Source organism: Cupressus sempervirens, chromosome 11, assembly GCF_028749045.1.
Source record: "Cupressus sempervirens isolate cs-2001-9-10 chromosome 11, ASM2874904v1, whole genome shotgun sequence".
Classification (NCBI taxonomy): domain Eukaryota; kingdom Viridiplantae; phylum Streptophyta; class Pinopsida; order Cupressales; family Cupressaceae; genus Cupressus; species Cupressus sempervirens.
This window is the reverse complement of record NC_143128.1, coordinates 622,038,811-622,057,441: the sequence shown is the minus strand read 5'-3', so window position 1 is coordinate 622,057,441 and position 18,631 is coordinate 622,038,811. Positions and strand designations below refer to the sequence as shown.

At 36.5% G+C, this 18,631-nt stretch overlaps 1 protein-coding gene across 1 annotated transcript in view; it reads left to right on the top strand.

Moving 5' to 3' along the window:
• LOC149531237 (protein ESMERALDA 1-like) overlaps positions 1-18,090 on the top strand; it is a 108,446-nt gene extending 90,356 nt beyond the window's left edge. Inside the window, exon 10 of the mRNA XM_089811811.1 lies at positions 17,068-18,090. Coding sequence (XP_089667937.1) covers positions 17,068-17,200 — 133 coding nt within the window. The 3' untranslated portion in view covers positions 17,201-18,090. The remainder of the gene's footprint in view (positions 1-17,067) is intronic.
• The last annotated feature ends 541 nt before the right edge of the window (positions 18,091-18,631 follow it).

The following is an 18,631-nucleotide window of genomic DNA, read 5'->3' as shown; positions in this document are numbered from 1 at the left end:
TCCTCCAACATGAGGTCAAGGCAATGGGTTGCAAATGAAAACCAAATTTTTTTTGGGGTGGCTCTCCATCAAAAGTTTACTTACAACAATTTTAAATTAATTAGAAATTTAGATATGTTAAGAAGATTTTAAATAAATTTATAGATGTCTCTCCATCAAATTTTGAAAACTTGAAAAGTTAAATCTTAAAAGTTTACTTGCAACAACATATATTGCTGCATCATTTATCACCACTTGCACCACATTTTCTTTCCCAACGTCTTGTATGACTTCCTCAATAGCTTCACATAAGTATGTGGCCTTTTAAACATGTGGAAGCATTAATAGGCTTTAAGAACATGGTGGATCCTACTAAATTTAAATAGAGCAAAATAACTAATTATCATGGATCAATCAACAAATCAAAATTTAAATTATTCAATGCATGTAAGGAAGTAGAATGATCAACCACCTCCATGGAGAATAAGAAAATTTAGGAGTGTTCTATTCCTCTTATCCGTCCAACCATCTGTCATGATGGTGCAACTCATTTGGCTCCATGACTATTGATGGTCCTCTAGCTCAAGTTTCATATCCTCAACCATTTCTACTAAGAGAGGGCCACTCGACTCAACATAAGTAGGGACTTTCAACCCCACTCCACAAATAGTTATGACATCTGTGATGCTTTGCTAACAAGGAGACCTGTTACAAATAGATTATGATTACAAATAGATTATGGTTAGATGATAAATCATTATGATTAGACAAAGTAAACATCAACTTCACAAGCTCAAATTCAAACTATACATTGAAAAAAAATTAATTTTAAACTTAAAACAAACAAATAAAAAAGAATTATTTGACCGCAATAAATGGAATGTTGCAAAAGTACTAGAAATTGCAAATTTGTTTTTCAGTAGCATCATGAATCTCTTTGTTTCAATGCATGCTCTCAAGCAAGGGTTGTGTGCCAAGAGTAGTGCACGATACAAAATAACTATCCAATCTCGACTTCTGCACTCTAGGACAAAAGGTAATAGTGCCACTATCAGGAGCAGAAGCACTAGCACTAGCACTAGCACTAGCACTAGCACTAGGATGAAAGGGAGGCCTAGTAGAACCCTCTCGAACACAACCTGTGGATGCGAATGCAGGCGTGGAAGCATGAGAGCCAATAACACTTAACTCTTCCAATTGCTTCTTCTTAGCTAACTTTTCTTGTTCATGTGTTTCTAAGAGGACATAACAAGAATGTTGTATTGTCCCAGAAGAATTGTTTTTATAAAAGAAATACACACACACAGACAGACACAGAGACAGAGACAGACACAGACACAGACACAGACACAGACACACACACACACACATAGGCACACATAGACACAAACACAGACACAGACACAGACATAGACATAGACACACACAGACACAGACACACACACACACACACACACAGACACACACACACACACAGACACAAACACAAAGACACAAACACAGACATAGACACAGACACACACAGACACAGACACAGACACACAGACACACACAGACACACACAGACACAGACACATAGACACACGCACAGACACACACACACAGACACAGACACACACAGACACAGACACAGACACAGACACAAACACAGACACAGACACAGACACACACACACACACACTCTTATATATTAATTATTTATATTAGTTTCAATATCCATAAACTAATATAAATTATTTAATCTATTTAAAATAAAACATTGAATTTTAATTATGTATTTCCTAATCACCTTGTTACGAGTCAATTGAAGAGTTGAAGGAATGAAATTCCTGCGGGAATTTCACAATTGAAATAATTGTTTGTGAAGATCAAGGAAGCATATTTTATTGGATGAATGAAGTTGAAGTGGTGTTATAGCCAGGGTGGTGAAGTGGTGTTATAGCCAGGGTGGTAGAAGAACATTCCTTTCGTTAGATATCCTCTGATCTAGTGGAAGTGGTATGAATTGCATTATTATCGAAGGTTTTGAAATCAAATTGATCCTGGTTTCAGGTAAAGAAATATGGGTTATGTGCTCCTTTCGTCAACACCAGAATTGACTTAGTGGAGGAACGACAAGGAAGTTGATGTCAACCATACGATATATTGTGCCAAGTATTGACATTGTGAATGCATTGCCATTGCAACAGCTTCTCATACGGTGGTCTCATCTCTGAAGAAATCGAAGGAGTCTTTCATGTGGAAGAATTCATCTTGAGAAAAAGTCAATAATATTGTGTTGTCTTTTCTCGGTGGCAAATATATTCTGAAAAAAGACGAGAAACCTTGTGCGGTGGCAGGCATACTCTGGAAAAAGACGAGGAACTTTACGACTCCTAATCTGATGACATGTGTAACTGGAGGTAGAGACCAGGCAGATTATATGGTTTGTATCTAAGGGCACTACCATTTGTATGCTGGCAAATATCTTGTATGGGCGTGCTTAAGCAGTCAGATTAATTCATCAATAAAATTCATTGTGGCCAGAGTAATACTAGTACTGGGGTGCGGATGGTTACTAGCACTATTCCTATTTCCTGATTGAATAGAACGAGTATTTTAACAAGAGGATTATCGGGTTCCGTCTATATTCTGTTCAACGACACAGGTGCATACTCACAAATTTCGCATACTCCTTGTGAAGGATTAATATCATTATATCTTTCAGGTGCATATCTTTGAATTCAAAATAAATGTCTTTGAATTCAAAATAAATGTTTCAGTGTTATATGCATTTCAATCTAGTGACTCAATTCAGTATAAATGTTGCACTGGCTAAAGGAATCAGTATTCAGAATTTATTTGGAATAACTTTTAACCTATAGTCAGAATTGGCAATTGTGGAAAAATTCTTGGGATTTACTTATAGAATAAAATTTAGAAGCCTGGAATTTCATATGTTTCTAAGAGGACATAACAAGAAATTTTTGCCTCAGGCAGTTTTTTCACTGTATACAGCAATACCAGGTATGCTGACAACATGGTATTTTAATCTATTGATGCCACCATAATTGATTTTTTTACCAAAATTTTTTTTGTTTGATTATTTTTGCTGCCAGGAAATTCCTTAGTATATTTCCAAGCCAGATCCTTTGGAGGCATTGTGAAAAATGAATGTTAAGGCAGCTGCAATAAGAAAATTCAAAATTTTAGAAAGTAATAAACTAATAAAGAAACAGAAAACCCTACAGTTTTTTTGAGAAAAAAATGTAAATACATGTTTACAAATTTGTTCTAAAAACATTGGAGGGTTTGCACTTTGCACTTTGCTATTATTCTATTTCTCTTATGCAATTTAATAAAAAAATTCAAGATTTAGAGATTTTAACTTCAAAAAGAAATTAATGAAAAATACATTAACATACGAAACAAAATGAACAAAATCTACAAATTTTAACACTTACCTCTTTCAAATCAAATGAGTTGAGAAGCATTGGTATTGACTTTTTAATGCTCCCAATGCAAGCCTATGAACTCCCCAAAGTGATTTTTGGTCTACTTGATGCTCTTCTTCTTTGTTGGTTTCAAACCTATGGTTCTCTTTTTTCTTCCTCTCTTCTTCCCATACCAAGCAATTAGAAGACCTTTTATAGTTAAAGCCATAAGAAATGCGCAAAAAGAACTATTAAAATATGTTTTTTTTAAAGTGCCAATTTTGGCATTGTCGTCGACTGAGTTGTGTGTTGGGACTTGATGAGTTGGGCAAGTTATGTCCACTTGCCGAGTTGCGCAAGTCATGGCCCAAAATTCGGTGAGTCGAGTTGGCATAACTTAGCTGGGTTGACCAAGCTCACCAACTTCGACAACTTGCCCAACTCGCAACGAGTTTGGGGATTTTGGTATATATATATATATTAAGAATTTAAAACTATATAAAGAGTAATACTCACACTGCTAATAAACAAAATATTTAAATACCTTATAATTTGCAAAAATGAAAATAGTCATAAATATTGAATTCATAGTATGATAATTCAATGATTTTTCAAATGTAAATACAAAATAAAAATTACAATCAATATTTAATAATTTTGAGTACCCATAAAAAATAATTGATATTCCTCTTCATCAATAGTCAACATATAGTCAATTTAATTTGAACTAGAACTTGTTGCATTGTCATTCCCACTAGCCATGTCATATAGAAAAGCCGGTCAATCTATTCACTTAATTGGGTCAAAATAGTATTTACACTATATAGTTTAAGATATCATGTGCAAATATTAATCAAAAAGCAATATTAACTTAGATGTTTTAAAATAATACATGAAGTAGCTAAAAAAAATAAATTAAACTATATAGTTAATAAAGTCACTTAAGTGAAAAATTTAAAAAGCAACTCAACATGAAAATATAACATAAAGTGCTCTTTAGTCACTTAAGTGATAAATTTAAATGATAAAGTAACTTAAAAACATAGCATAAAGTCAATTTATGCTATTTAATACAAAAAAAACGAATGTCAACATTAAAATATAACATGATATTTTAAATATGCAATTGCATCTAGAGAGTCCACCTTTTGGGCACTTAAATGATCATATCTTTTGATTGCTAGGTCTGATTAAGTCCTAAGATATACCGAATCGAAGGGAAAATTAAAAGCAAGGGATTGAACAAAACAAAAAGACCAAAAGCAATCAAACACACTCAAAAACGCAAAAGAGGACATTGAAGGCTTCATATATCAAGCATAAGCTTAATAAAATGAAAAATGAAAAGGACTTGAGGGAAGCCTTAGTAAAAGGATTCATTATGCAAATTGGGGTGATTGGTTGATAAACGTTGGCCAATCAAATAACGAACTGTTTTAGAGAAATGTGAAAGTAAGTTGAAAAAGTTTTGTACTGTTACCTACATTTTGTGGCGACAAAATGTAGGACAGCATAAGCTATTCTTTCAATGGATATCAACGACTTGCACTTTCAAAACTTTAGCTTCACAATGTGCAACAAAAATATAGCTTTGGTCTTCAAATTTCCACTTCAACTTAGACTTCTACTTCTCTTAATTATGAATGCAAGGATTCATAGATGCACTTGGACTTTACTAGATATAGCTTAATCAATGACTTCACCCAACTAGTGCAAGCTTCTAAGGAACACTTGAATGGTTTTCATACTGAGATCTCCTCTTTAATCCCACCAAATAGATGCAAACTAAAGATTTAATATCAATTGAAATTAAGTTCTTTCAATCACCAACTCACCTCACAAGCCACTCTTACCATCAATAAGAAGCTAGTGGGTCAGATTTGTTCGAGTCAAGCAAGCAAACATCGACAATAACTTTCATCCAATTAAACTACTTTAACATGAAATGAAAACTACTCCAAGCGAAAGATTGAGGAAACCATGCAACATTCAAATTAATATTTTAAATAATCCACCATTAAAAGCCAACAATGAGTTATCCTTTACTTCAAAAGCATCATAGCAACAATTTGATCAAGTCTCTCCCTTAACTAGCCTAATCTACTCTTATTTTAATAGCTCTCTACCTTCTAACTCCATCACTACTAACTTTACAAATGAGAAGGCCTTGGCCTTTTGTAGATGTCCAGTTACAATGAAGGGGCAAGACTGATTGGAGAGCAAGGGTTGAGATTCATCCCCACAAACCCTAAGGTTTCCAAATTTACAAACAATATGTCGACACCTCCAAGCATGATTCGCCTTCAATGGTTTGATAAAATCCAACCCCCACCATTCAAACAATTCTTGGGCGTGGGAGGGTTCAGAGGCATTAAGTCCCTCTTTAGCGGTTTGCTGACCCTCTGGCATGTAACATAAACGACAACCCATTCCCTAGTCGTTGTACAACGTGGGCCACCACAATTTTGCAAGCAACACCTTTGTGTTGTTGTGTTTGGTCCCATGTGTCCACTTGTTGGGCCTTCATGTGCTTCCCTTATTACACTTGGAACTTCTTCCTCCATCACACAACTCCATAGTACTAGTCAGGCCCCATTTTGTATAGTAGTCCCTTAATTAACTAAAATGTTCTTCTCTTGAGGACAAGCATTCATCTTTCACCTAGTGGCACATCCCTTGGGAATTGGGACATCGATAGATACTCACTGATGCTTGTATACCATGATGATAGTACTGCAATGTGGAACAAATGGGCATCGAGAAAGTTGCTGTTGACCCCTTATGGCAGTTTTTCGAACCTTCTCCTTGATAACTAGTCTAAAAATCGCTAGGTACTTCCCTTATGATATTAGTGAAAGTGAATTCCTGCAAAAAGAGTGACCACCTACTGACTCCTGGATGATATGTTTATTTAGTAGGTACATTAGTGCTTGGTGGTCCACGTAGAATGTGAATGGTGTCATTAGTAAGTAGTGCCTGAACTTCTTGGATTCATATACCATCTCGAGAGCCTTCCTCTTTGTTGTGTTGTAGTCCTTTTCAATATTTGATAACAATCTACTTGCGAAGTAGATGGGATGGACCAACCCATGGTCACCCACTTGAGCGAGTGTAGTACCTTTAGCAAAATTTGAAGCATCCACATGGATGTGGAATTCCTTATGTCAATTCAGGTACATGAATATTGACGTATCCATGAGCCTTGTCATCAACTCTTCGAAAGCTTCTTGCATCGTCCCCCAGGCATATGGCTCACCTTTTTGCGTGAGTTTATCCCATGGGTACTAGACTTGGGCGAAGCTCTTGATAAGTTTTCTGTGGTACCCAATGTTTCCAAGGAGCGATTTTACCCTAGTCTATCCTCTTCGGCGATGGACATTTGATTGTACCTTGAAAACCCATCCATAAATAAATACATTTCATGTTTGGCAGTGTCCAGAATGCCATTTGTAAATGTTATGGGGAAGGGGTCTTTAATGGTGACGACATTCAAGCACTTGAATTCCACACAAATGCAGATTTTATTTGCCTCCTTCAGTGATATGACATGGGGGATACCCATTTGCTCAGCAGGACCTTGAAGATGATGCTTTCCTCCAACATTCGTTTTATTTCTTCATTGACCTTCACAACATAATTCTTATTCATCCGGTACAATATCTTTTGTACCAACACAACTCTAGGCACCAATAGAATGCAGTGTATACAAAACTTTGGAGGTTCTCCCTTTTGGTTCATGCACATCCGTGTGAAGACATCCTTGTACTCGATGGAAAACTTGAATGTCGCTGCCTTTAACTCTAGACTCCAATTGTTCCCTATCGATATGTTTTCATGGTTTACCTCATCTGCAAGGTTTGTGATTTGTAGTGAGGGCTTTTCGTACTACATTGGTCTCTCCCTGTCAAACTTATGCGCCAGAGTCTCATTCAATCTAGCCTCTCCTTCCTTGTATTCCTCCTACTCCAACGGTAACAAGTTCTTCTCCGTCTCTTCTTCTATTAATAGTATTCATGGAATCACTGCTATCTTCCGAGCATCCCTCAAGTTTCTGTATGCTTTCTTCATTCGGCTCCATTCAATGCTTTCCTTCGTCTACCCTACTCATTTCACTTTCAAACTTTGACTCCAAAGATGGGAGTTCCTCACTCGCCATCTGGGTTTTTAGGTCAATGACATATTTCTCTCCTTCGCTCTCCATTGATAGAGTGTTCTTCTAGTTATGGTTATGCATGTTGTGACAAGCTACCATCTTCCCAAGATGACATCATATCCGTTCTTCTTTAGGGGGATTACAACAAAGTCCAAGACGAAGGGTTGGGTACCAATTGTCACCTAGTGCATCATCAGTGTCCCAATTGACTTGATGTAGTGTTGATTGACATCCACTAGGTTAAAGGTTGGTGGCCACAGTATCGACTTCCCCAATTTTTTTTGTGTCTCCTCTGGTAGTACATTCACCCTCGACCCTCTGTCGATGATGGTATCCATAAGGGTGGTTTTGAGGATGCCCATCTTGACAACTGCGGGGTGACAACCACTATTTACTGCTAGTAACATTGGATCCACCTAAGGATCGATAGGAACACCATGCACTCTGTTGTATGGGTTGGTATGGGTACGGTGCTCAAGAAGGTGATTCTTAACTATGGCATGGTCTTAAAGAGGTCTTTGATCTTTATTGGTACTTCCATTCCCAATATTTGCCTTAGACTGTTTCATTTTGCTTCTATCCGAGATGAGGTGGTTGTAGTCTCATGCGTCTCCCTCCACAGGTTCATCGTTTCCTTTTCAATGTCTGCCTTAGCTTCCCATACTCTTTGCTTCTTCGTACAAGGGTCAGGGGATGTCGCCTTATTCCATGTACCCAAGTGATTGCCAACACTCCTTTATGCACACCAATTTTCTCAATGGTTACACTCCAAGCTTTAGACAGTTGGCATCTTTTTGGTCACCCAAACTACAAGACCCATACAAATGTTGTGGGCTTTCATCCTTTGTGAAGTCACATGCAAAGTGCTCCCATTGTTTACAGGTGCGACATTGATAATTGACCGACCCTTTGCATCATATTGGATCTAACTTTGGTTATAATTATTGTTATTACAATTGTTTCTTTTCTCTCTGTGTTGGCTGTTTTAGTGTTCACTACAGATATGTTGGTGTGTTTGCTAAGAGGTGCCCGTGGCTATGGATGTGGACGACTACTCCTATGTGAAAAGCAATTCTTGACATCATGTTTTTATATTATATTGGCATTTCTTGGTGGAATGTCCCACGGGTTGGCAAATGCCACAAAATGTTTTCTTCGGGTATGTCCTCTTTGCATGACCACCCTCCTTGCAATCAGTGTACCATAATTCCCCTTCGTCATTCTTACTAGTGCTCTCCTTCATTTCCTTGAACTCTTTCATCATCCTATGCATGTCTTTTTGAAGGACTTATACCTTAATGAACTCCTCGTTGCTGCTACTTTCATTTGAGGAGTCATCACCATCCAATGACTTTTTCTTTTTCTCTTGAGGTTTTGTTTTCACTTTCAAGATCCATGGCCTAGTTGTATGCATTTGCATGCGATGTGGGGGGAACAATTTTCATCTTCTTCTTGAGGGAGGGTTTTAGTCCTATGAACCACCTATTCTTCAAGCCGTTTGCTGGCTGGTTGTTCATCTTCCCTAGCAGTTCTTTTAGTTGCCAACTGTGTGCTTTGATGGTCTTATTCTTTCCTTGCTTTGTACTCTAGATCTTCGCCATAATTTTGTTGTCATCCCAAAGCAATTGTAATTTCCCTAAAATTGTTTCCTCAAATCATCCCACATACCTACTTTTGTTTTATCAATGTCAAAGTACCAATCTATGGCTACGAAGTTGGTGGAAACTGTCAAGCCCATTCATCGTGGTCGGTCACCCTGACCAAATTGTTTCACACCTTCGGTAGGATCGTACGAGATCCTCCTTCCCATCTACTATGAATTTAGGCAACTTTTACTTCTACGAAATTAGTATGGTTTTGTTTGTCGCTGGTGTTGCTTGAGTTCTTGAATTGGGTGTATTAGAATTAGATGGGATGTTTTGACCATTGTGCCCCAGTATCCCTTTGACATTCTTGGCTGCACCAATATCCTCTACGTCCTTGTCCTTGGTCTCCTCTGCTTCCCTTCGAGCTTCTCTTGCTTTTGTACATAGTGTAGGGGTTAGGCTTCTAGATTCTTCAATTAGTTTATCATCATTTGCTTCTGCACGATATCCTTCTTCTGTACCTTTCACATACTCTTCACCTTTTGTAGGTTTACTTACCTCGACACCTCCTTGGTTCCTCCCGGTAAACACTCTTTTCATCTGTCCCTTGACAAGTCTTCTTATCCTTCTTCGCTTGGCTTGTTTTAGTCTCAAGGCCATCTGGACGACCTCAAAGTTAACTGTCCACTCCTTATGGTTTTTGTCTTTGTTTAGAAGATTTACAATAAATTATTTTTTCTAAGGGTTTAGAGTGTGTTTCCTTCATCTATTCTCCTCACACTCCTCTACCTCCCTTTGTCTATTTTCCTCGAACCTTCAAAGGATTTGTTGGTGTTTGTTCTCCCTATTAATCTCTTCCCTTAAGTTTTGTAGGGCCGCCAAGAACGTTTGTATCAAGGGATGTGGGAGACGACTCACCAACCAGTCAACTGCAAGGATCACTTTGAGGCAATTCAACACTAAACTCTTAGGAACTTCATGTGCCACTTCCTTATAGATTTGGGTCTCAATTGATGCTTGCAATATTGATATGAAGTTTGACGTCAATACTCTCTCTCCTTCGAATAACTCTTGAAACACATCGTCTTCATTGTTACTACCCTTGCTTATTGGTTGCTCCATTATTCTCCCTTTGCCATGTACTATTGTCCATCACTCCCAAATCCATATTGACAATGCCGCCAAATGTTTGCACTAGAGGGACTCAGTTAATGCATACAAGAACCAGTAATGTAAAAGAAGAACCAAGAACACAATGCTTAAAAGAACAGACAAGCTTCTTTATTGATTCATCAAATGCTTACAACGTCTACAATTACAGTTATGATAATGTCAATAACCACTTCTTTGTCCTTCTCTCTCCCAGAGGTAATTACGTAACATATATAAAGGTTGAAGGGTTCTAAAGCCAAACATCACAACCATCCCAACTATCTACCCCTTTGAACTAACTAACAATTACTAACAATTCGTAATTACCTGACAACACAAGAGGGCACCAAATCATGGACCAATAAGACAATTATAATGTTTTTTTTAAAACCAATGAGAAAAATAGGACACTTGGCACGGTTTGATTGCTTGTGCCTGAGTCTTGAATTCTCTGATTGGAGGAGACAACTTAGTGCTACCTCATCACCCTTGGAGATCTATTTAATCATGTGCTTTGAATCTTGGCTTGTGAAATACATCTCTTAAAACTGCAAATATTTCTCGTTCGATAGTCAGAAAGCAACCTTGAGTGACCCTTCAATCCTTGAGAATAATTGTGATGGCTCATATTCCTGAACTGTTACATCTTTCAAGTCTTTTACATCCCTTTGAAATTTCTCATGCCTTGATTTGGATTTGCAAACCTGAACCTTCTAATCATCATTTCAAAACTTGGTTTTGCATTTTGGATTTGTAGCCTTGATTGAATTTCTTGAAGTCTCTTTTAGCTTTCCCCTTGAGCAGTTTGCCTTGTAACGTGAAAGAGAGAAGAGGGCATTAAGTTGTGGAGTTGATGAACAAACAAATAAAATGAAAGAAATCTAAGATTTGTTTTTTTGAATTAAAGCTTCTTTTAGATTTTATTTTCTTTTAATGGCCCCTATGATTCCTTTAATTCCATTGTGAAACTTTTTTAACTTGAGATCAAATTCTCTTTCCCAAAATAGAATCTCCTAGAATTTAATCCTATTGCAATTCTGAAATTAGTTAGCTAAATTCTGAACTTTAGATGGATCTTGGGCTGAAAGAACATGTCCAGGTTTAGCTTTCTATTTCCCCATCAACCTCTAACTCATGGAAAGAATCACAGAAGATGATCATATAGCTGCCCCAAAAATGTAACATGCTGCCTTTGAAGGGAGATAATTCACTGTCAATGGAGGAAGCAAATCACTGTCAATGGAGGAAGAAAATCGCTGTCAACTTTCAAAGAAAGTCACTGCCCAGAAAATGATAAAATTTTGCTGCCATTTCCTTCCAGATTCACTGGTTGCAGAGCAAAGAACAAATATGTTTTGTGGCATGATTAAAATGAAATTGATCTGGCCCCTTTATATATGTGTTTGGGAGTGGGGTAAGGAGGCATGACTACAAGAAGGCCGACCTAAATAAATTGCCTTTAATATTTGGATTTTTCTTTCCAAATCCGAAATTCAAATCTGAAAATTTCCCCTTAAAGTTGACTCCTCAACTTCACAACAAAAATACTATTAAAGAAGGAATTAGGCCATTTTTTTATAGGTAATGGGCCGAAGCCTAGATTATTTATTTTCTATTTACTATTTTTTGTTGAGATTAATTATAAGTATGTGTTAAGCTCAAATGGACTCGAACCCAAGACCTCCGAGATAAGAGGTTCACAATTTACTGTTGTCTTGTAGGCTCTTTGCCTAATGAGGTCAGATTTTTAGAGGTCATAAATTGCAACATTTTGGGAAAGATGCCCAAGGATGACCCTTCTTTGACAATACTTTAAAATTAAGCTTCAATCTGCATATCCTGATTGATCAATTTTTTGCTCAAATCCTCGCTCATTTACATCAATCCGATCCAAGCCCCCAATTGGAGTCAAATTAGGAAATTGGAAATTTTGGAGAAGGTTCAGATCCCGATCCTATTGGGACAATCCTCATAAAACTTGATTAATCTCCCCTAAAATTTCTTGCCTTCCAAATCATTTTTCAATTAGATTTGTTAGATATTCAATGTTTCTTGGCTTTAGGCAAAGAATTGTTCAAAGTGGGAGGTTGGAAATCTTGGGTTTTTGGGTATTAATGCTAAAAAAAGGTCGGATTCCGACATGTTTTGAGTAATCCTAGCTATCCACAAACCCACCAAATTTCCACAATTTCAAGTGACTTTTCCATCAAATTTACCAACTTTTCTTGATTCTAAGCTGCCATCAACGAAATTGAGCTAGAAGGGGAGGTCATAATTCTCATGATTTTGGGCAAAAATGCCCATAGATCGGATTTCAACCTGTTTTGTGCAATCCTAGCCAAACTCAAAATTTTGTATGTGTTAAGCTGCCAAAAAGTTCATTCTCCAAGCTATTTTCTCATCAGATTCGCCAATAATAAGGTAGTTTTCAAAAGATATTTATATTTTGGGCTAGAAAGGAAGGTTGGAAATCTCGGGTTCTTTGGATGTCCAAATTAGGACAGACTCTGACCATGTTTGGGCATTCTCAGTCCTGTATCAGAAAAAACCAAGTCCACAAACACACTAAATTTCCACTCTTTCAAGCCATCTCCTTAACCAAATTTGTTATGTTTTTCACATTTTGAAGTTTGATAATTGGAAATTGCATTGTTTTGGGCATTAATTTCTGGAAAAGGTTGGATTCTGACTTGTTCTGGGCATTCCCAGGGATTTAAAAAAAAAACCCAAGTATTGGAGCTTTTAAACATGCCCTTTCTTCTTCTCTTCAGTCAAATCTTGCAAGTTTTCATCATTTTACGCCTAAGTAGTGTGATTGAAGTGGGCAAATTTCGCCCATCGTGGGAAATAATGCCCAAAGAAAGATGGATTATGACTTGTTTTGGGCAATTTGCTTAATGTTAACACTGTGATTCAACAGTATAAGTTACATTGATTTCCTTTCTTATACTTTTAAGTTACATTTGTATAAATAGAGTCCAGATGTTTGAGATAGGTTTCAATTTCATAGTGGTTATAATAAAGAATCTAGATTTCAGGGGTTTTTGAAAAATTCCAGACATGGCCAAATTTCAGGATTCAACATGCCTTCAACAATGTTAACTCCCTCAACTTTTCTTGACTTTCTAAGGTCAAATTGAAAATTGCCCAAACTCAGTTCCTCGATTTGGAGACTTGAAAATGTTGACAACTAAAACCACCCAAGACCACCACCACTGCTGCTAAAGCAAAAAGAGGGGGGTTCCCATTTGCAATGAGGCATGTTGAAGATTGTAGCTGCGATGGAAATCTTCGTCTCAATATGTTGCAATAGGGATAATATTGTGTAAACAACTGGAGAATATATTTATGATAATATATTAATTGGAGAAACATGAGTCGTGTTTGGAAATATGAAAAGACTTGATTTTTTAGAAATTGAAGATACCTTCAGTTGTGATGTGAAGAGTCCCAATTCTGTATATACGTGTGATTGCCTTGTGTGTACATACAATGGTATCAAGTGAAAAGCATTGTACTGGAACATTTATTATCGATAATAGAGAGATTTTTCTGGTGTGGCTAGGTTTTTCCCTTCAAGTGGAAGGGTTTTCTCAAGAATAATCTCTTGTGCCATTTTATTATATCTTTTATTGCTGTTTATCTTTATTCTCTGCACAAAACTTAAACATGGTCTCAGAGCCAGGATTGATAACAACATTTAAGGAACATTTCTTTTCCTCTAGTTCATATTTTCTGCTGTAGATTTCAAAAATTGTTTCAGGCTATCTGTAAATGTTCGAATTTGGTTGCTGTGTTTGAGATCTTACCCTTCTGAAGTTTGTTGATATACTTTTCTCTATGCTGACTCAGAAATTCATTGTCGTCTATCTCTGCGAGAGCTTTTATGCCTTCTTGTTATTATTCATTTTCTCTTTGATGCCTCTCTTCATTTTGATGTCTTTATATGTTTAGTCAATATATTGGTTTGCGGATAATATGGTTTCAGCTGGTCGTGTGTTTTTCTCATGTCGGTTTGTGAGTTCCATTTTTCAGCTTGTTTGAGCCATACTTTATCTAGCTTATTTTATCACTTTTCTATGATAACATGGCTCTCTTCTCTATTCCATGTTATCGTCGATTCTATGGTCATTCCTTTTTTATTTCTTTATTCTTTCATAATGGTGAGAGGTGTTCCGTCACCAAGTTTTATTAGGGGACAATGAAATGTTTTATTTATTCTTTCTTTACTCATATTTTCGTCTCTTCTGTGGGGGTTGTCATTTTGTGCTCTTCTTCAATGCCTGTGCGATGACATATTGCTAATCATGGATATTCATGCCACTGAAATTCGTAAGTGTTGTTTATCACTATCTTCTCATGCTAAGTATCAATGCATGTAATTGTATATGCCCGCCTCATAACAGATGGTCGTGACTCTGGAGTATTTGCTTTTATTGTTCGAATATGATGTCTAGAAAATCATTCACCACTTGTGGGAGTTTCTTTCGTCAAGTTCCATTTGTTTGATTCCATTTCCTTAATACTGCTTACATTCAACTCCATCACTCCCAGTTCCTGTGTGCTTCATACAACCGATTATTGACATCATTGCCATTCTTATTCTTGAATAATCTGATTGAAATTCTTTTCATGGTTCCTGTGGTGGTGGTTTTTATTTTTGTATACAAGTCAGATTGTGTTTTTGTTATTAACTTTTTAGAGTTTTGGGATAGATAATTGTTTAGAGTGTTATGGAAATTGAGCAGTGTTTGCAAAGGTTTAAGATCTTCTGGGAGGTCATTTGGTAGGGTACCTTCTATATCCACAACTTCTTTCACTTTTTCACTAACTTCTTTGGTTTTAATATTATTGTACCATTCAAGAACCTGCTTGCTTGAGGTTTACAATGATCGTTGAAACTTAATCTTGTTTTTCACAAAAGAAATGACTGATGCAAGCCGTGATTGATGGGATACTTTTTTGTTTCTATTTCTGTGGGTTTGGTTTCATAATCCCTTCAACATGGGAGGGTAGAAATGAGAATTTTCTCAATCTTCATATTGTTTTCATAACTCAAATAGGGCTTTGTTTATTCTATTCATGTACTCTATAATTAGTTTTGATTTGTATTATATGGCTTGTTTATGTGAACTTCACAATTATTGTTTGAAGATTTGTTTCTCTTTACAATGTATGCATCATTTGCACCATTTTGTCAGTTTGTCCTGGTCTAGAGGGCTGGGATCAGAGACGGTACTATTTTTCACTTGTTTTTATACAACTGACAAGTTTTCTCCTCATGGTACATGCGCACCAAAAAATAAAAACTACAAGAAATCTGTAAGCTTATGAAAAACAATTCATGAATAATGCCCTCAATTTTTTTTTAAAAACTACAAGAATGTGTATGTTTATGAGAAAGAAATCATGAAGGCTTAGTCCGTAAAAGTCATACCTTGCTCTTGCTTGTACCATAGGATACTGTTCTCATTATAACTTAAACCTATGGGCAATAAGTGTCATACATGTGTGTATGTTTATCTATGCAGAAGATCATAGTACTGGTTCAATATTAATGTGCTACGGGCACCTGACTATACATTTAAGCCCACAAGCATTTGATGTAGATGTGCATGGACCTCTGGATCAGGCTCAACTCTATTTAATTACCTATTTGTTGTAGTCAGGGCCCAAGAATGATGAGTTTGTTGGAGTTTTTAATTAGGGAGCTGTAATCCCAACAATATTGGTAATGATGATAAGTACTTGATTGAGCCTCAATTGTTGAAATACAATTCCAACCGGATTGGTAATGAACATTCTTCTAAGCACAGGTTTGGTGATAATTGTTCACTATATAAACTCATCATGCTTGCTTTCTTATATTCAGCACAACCAATTTGTAGTGATTTGTAGGTTAATGTTTTATGTACCACATATAAATTAAGACACTAGAAGCTGTAGAACAAGTGATAGCCAGGGCTTGAAATCCCATGCATAAGTAACACTATGTACTAAGTATTACGAATAACAGGAGATATTGGTACTCATCAAAAGAAGATATGAAGATCATAACTTGGGGGTCAAAGGTTGACTTAATTGCACATGTTTAAAGAAGAAAAGGACCCATGTCTTCACCAATCATCATGAAGGTGTCAAAGCAAGATAAGTTTATGCCCATAGTAGATAGATCTGGACTTTGAGCTTGACTGAGCAAAGACTGGAAACATGCAAAGAACATTTCCTAGAGAATCTTAGCAATGAATGCTCCTTTGGATCTCCTGTAATGACTAGTGGAGGAGGATGTCATTCACTAGTATTACCATTTGTATTGGCGATTGTAGCCTCTAACTGATGCTTAACAACCCCAAACATTAGAATATATTGAAAAGAGATAATTAATGTGGCAGTTAAAGGATTTCCGTGCAAAGACCAGCTGATTTAATGTCAGTCCAAAGAATTTCTGTGGAAAGACAAGGAGATAATTAGTATGGTAATCCAAAGTGCTTTTGTTTACAGACTAACATTTAAAGATTCCGTGCTCTCTAAAGTTAAATTTCCGAGCATCATTGATTGGGGTAGCTGAAAAAATAGTGCGCAATCCTTGTGAATTTTAAGGGACGGGAGGATCAGCTACAAACTCAATTTAAATTTTATTTTTCTCGTTTGTTGTAGTTTGTAAATCCAAACTCACAATATTATTTCTAATGGTTGGATAAAAAGGAAATCACATTTCTGTTTCGTATTTCTTCAGTTAATGTGTCTCAAAATTATTGATCAAAGCTTAGTGGTTTTCTTGCAGATGGGACAATTTCCAACGACATTTGCAAGCCATGCGACGTCACAGTGATGTTAAAGGAGTTGAAATTCGGAAGGCTAATGCGTCAATATATACCTTTCCTACACCAGATTGTATGTGCCGTGAAAAAACCTAGGAAATGGATGTGGCACACATGGTACATAATGGAGGATGTTTGTTTAGGCACATTTGTATCTTCGGTAATACATCCCACAGGTGCTGCTCAGAGGGATTCTTTGTTTTTACACAAAAGCATTTGTTTGGATCTTCACAAATTCTTTTATTGGATATATTGATTTCGAGAAGGGAAGTCGACATGGACCAAGGTTATATACATCAGCACTAGATTGTGGAGCACATTGGCTCTAATTTGAATTTAGGTTTTGCAGTGATACATGACATGATGATACTGCCAGAGAAGCGTCACATGTTACTTATCAGGATGAAGGCAACACTTGTGATATTTGTACTTTTACGAGTCCTCCAGGGAAAGAACCTTCATTTGGCGCCAAATTACAAGATTGGCTTGCCCCCTATTGTGCATGCAGCAGAACAAGAGCATGCAGTGCTTTGTCCTTGTACAAGAATCAAAATTTTCCAATAATGCCCATACATATGGGAGATTGTAATATTTTTGTCGGCAGATTTTCGTGACTGCTTGACTTAGATTCTTTTGCCAAGTGGTTTAAATGGCATTACTTTTCTGTATATTTATAATTTTTTGATTTAAAACTAAAATTTGATTATAATGAATCCAAAGGGTAGGGACGATCATAATCTTATGATTCGATTGAACTCAAAGTGTTGAACAGTCACAGGGAGTTCGTGATCAGTTAGAGAAGGAACAGCACGATGCCAAGAAGGTTTTAAATCAGTCGTGGAAGAGGCGGAGGCTTTCTTGTTTTTCGAAGGAACAGCACAATGCAAAGAAGGTTTTAAATCAGTTGTGGAAGAGGCGGAGGTTTTCTCGTTTTTCTTGTGTACAGCTAAGAGTTGAATCTGAGAACACTATTTTTAGTGTGCAAAGCGTCCAATGACATTAAGGTCAATTATGTTGCTTCTTCAGTTGCAATATTTTCCAGATTTTTCAAATAGAAGAAAGCTCAGAAAACAAGAAAAACTGATTATAAAAAATAAAATAATTAAAAAAAATCAATATAAAAGCTAAATGAAGTTCAGGGCAGCTATGTTGCTACAATTTTTTCAAGATCTTTCAAAGAGAAATTGAGAAACAAGAGAGCTAATTATCAAAATAAATTGGAAGTATCTAACAAGGAAAAAACTAAAATAATTAGGTTAGCTGTCCCTTATGGATGTTGAAGATCTTTTATTCTTGTGTTCTCATTTTACAATAATTATGAGGCTATATTAGTGCCATGCATAATTAGCCTAAAGATCTTTTGAGTTTTTCGATATTCTAAGTTCTTCCTTGAAACAACATGAAAAGGAATCGCAAGCATCTATTAACCTTTTGAAAGAGATACCACCAAATTGTAATTTCTATACAACGGACTACTTTTGCGCTTCCTGTATAGCTTTTTATCCAAATAAAAGTAGCAAGTGCACT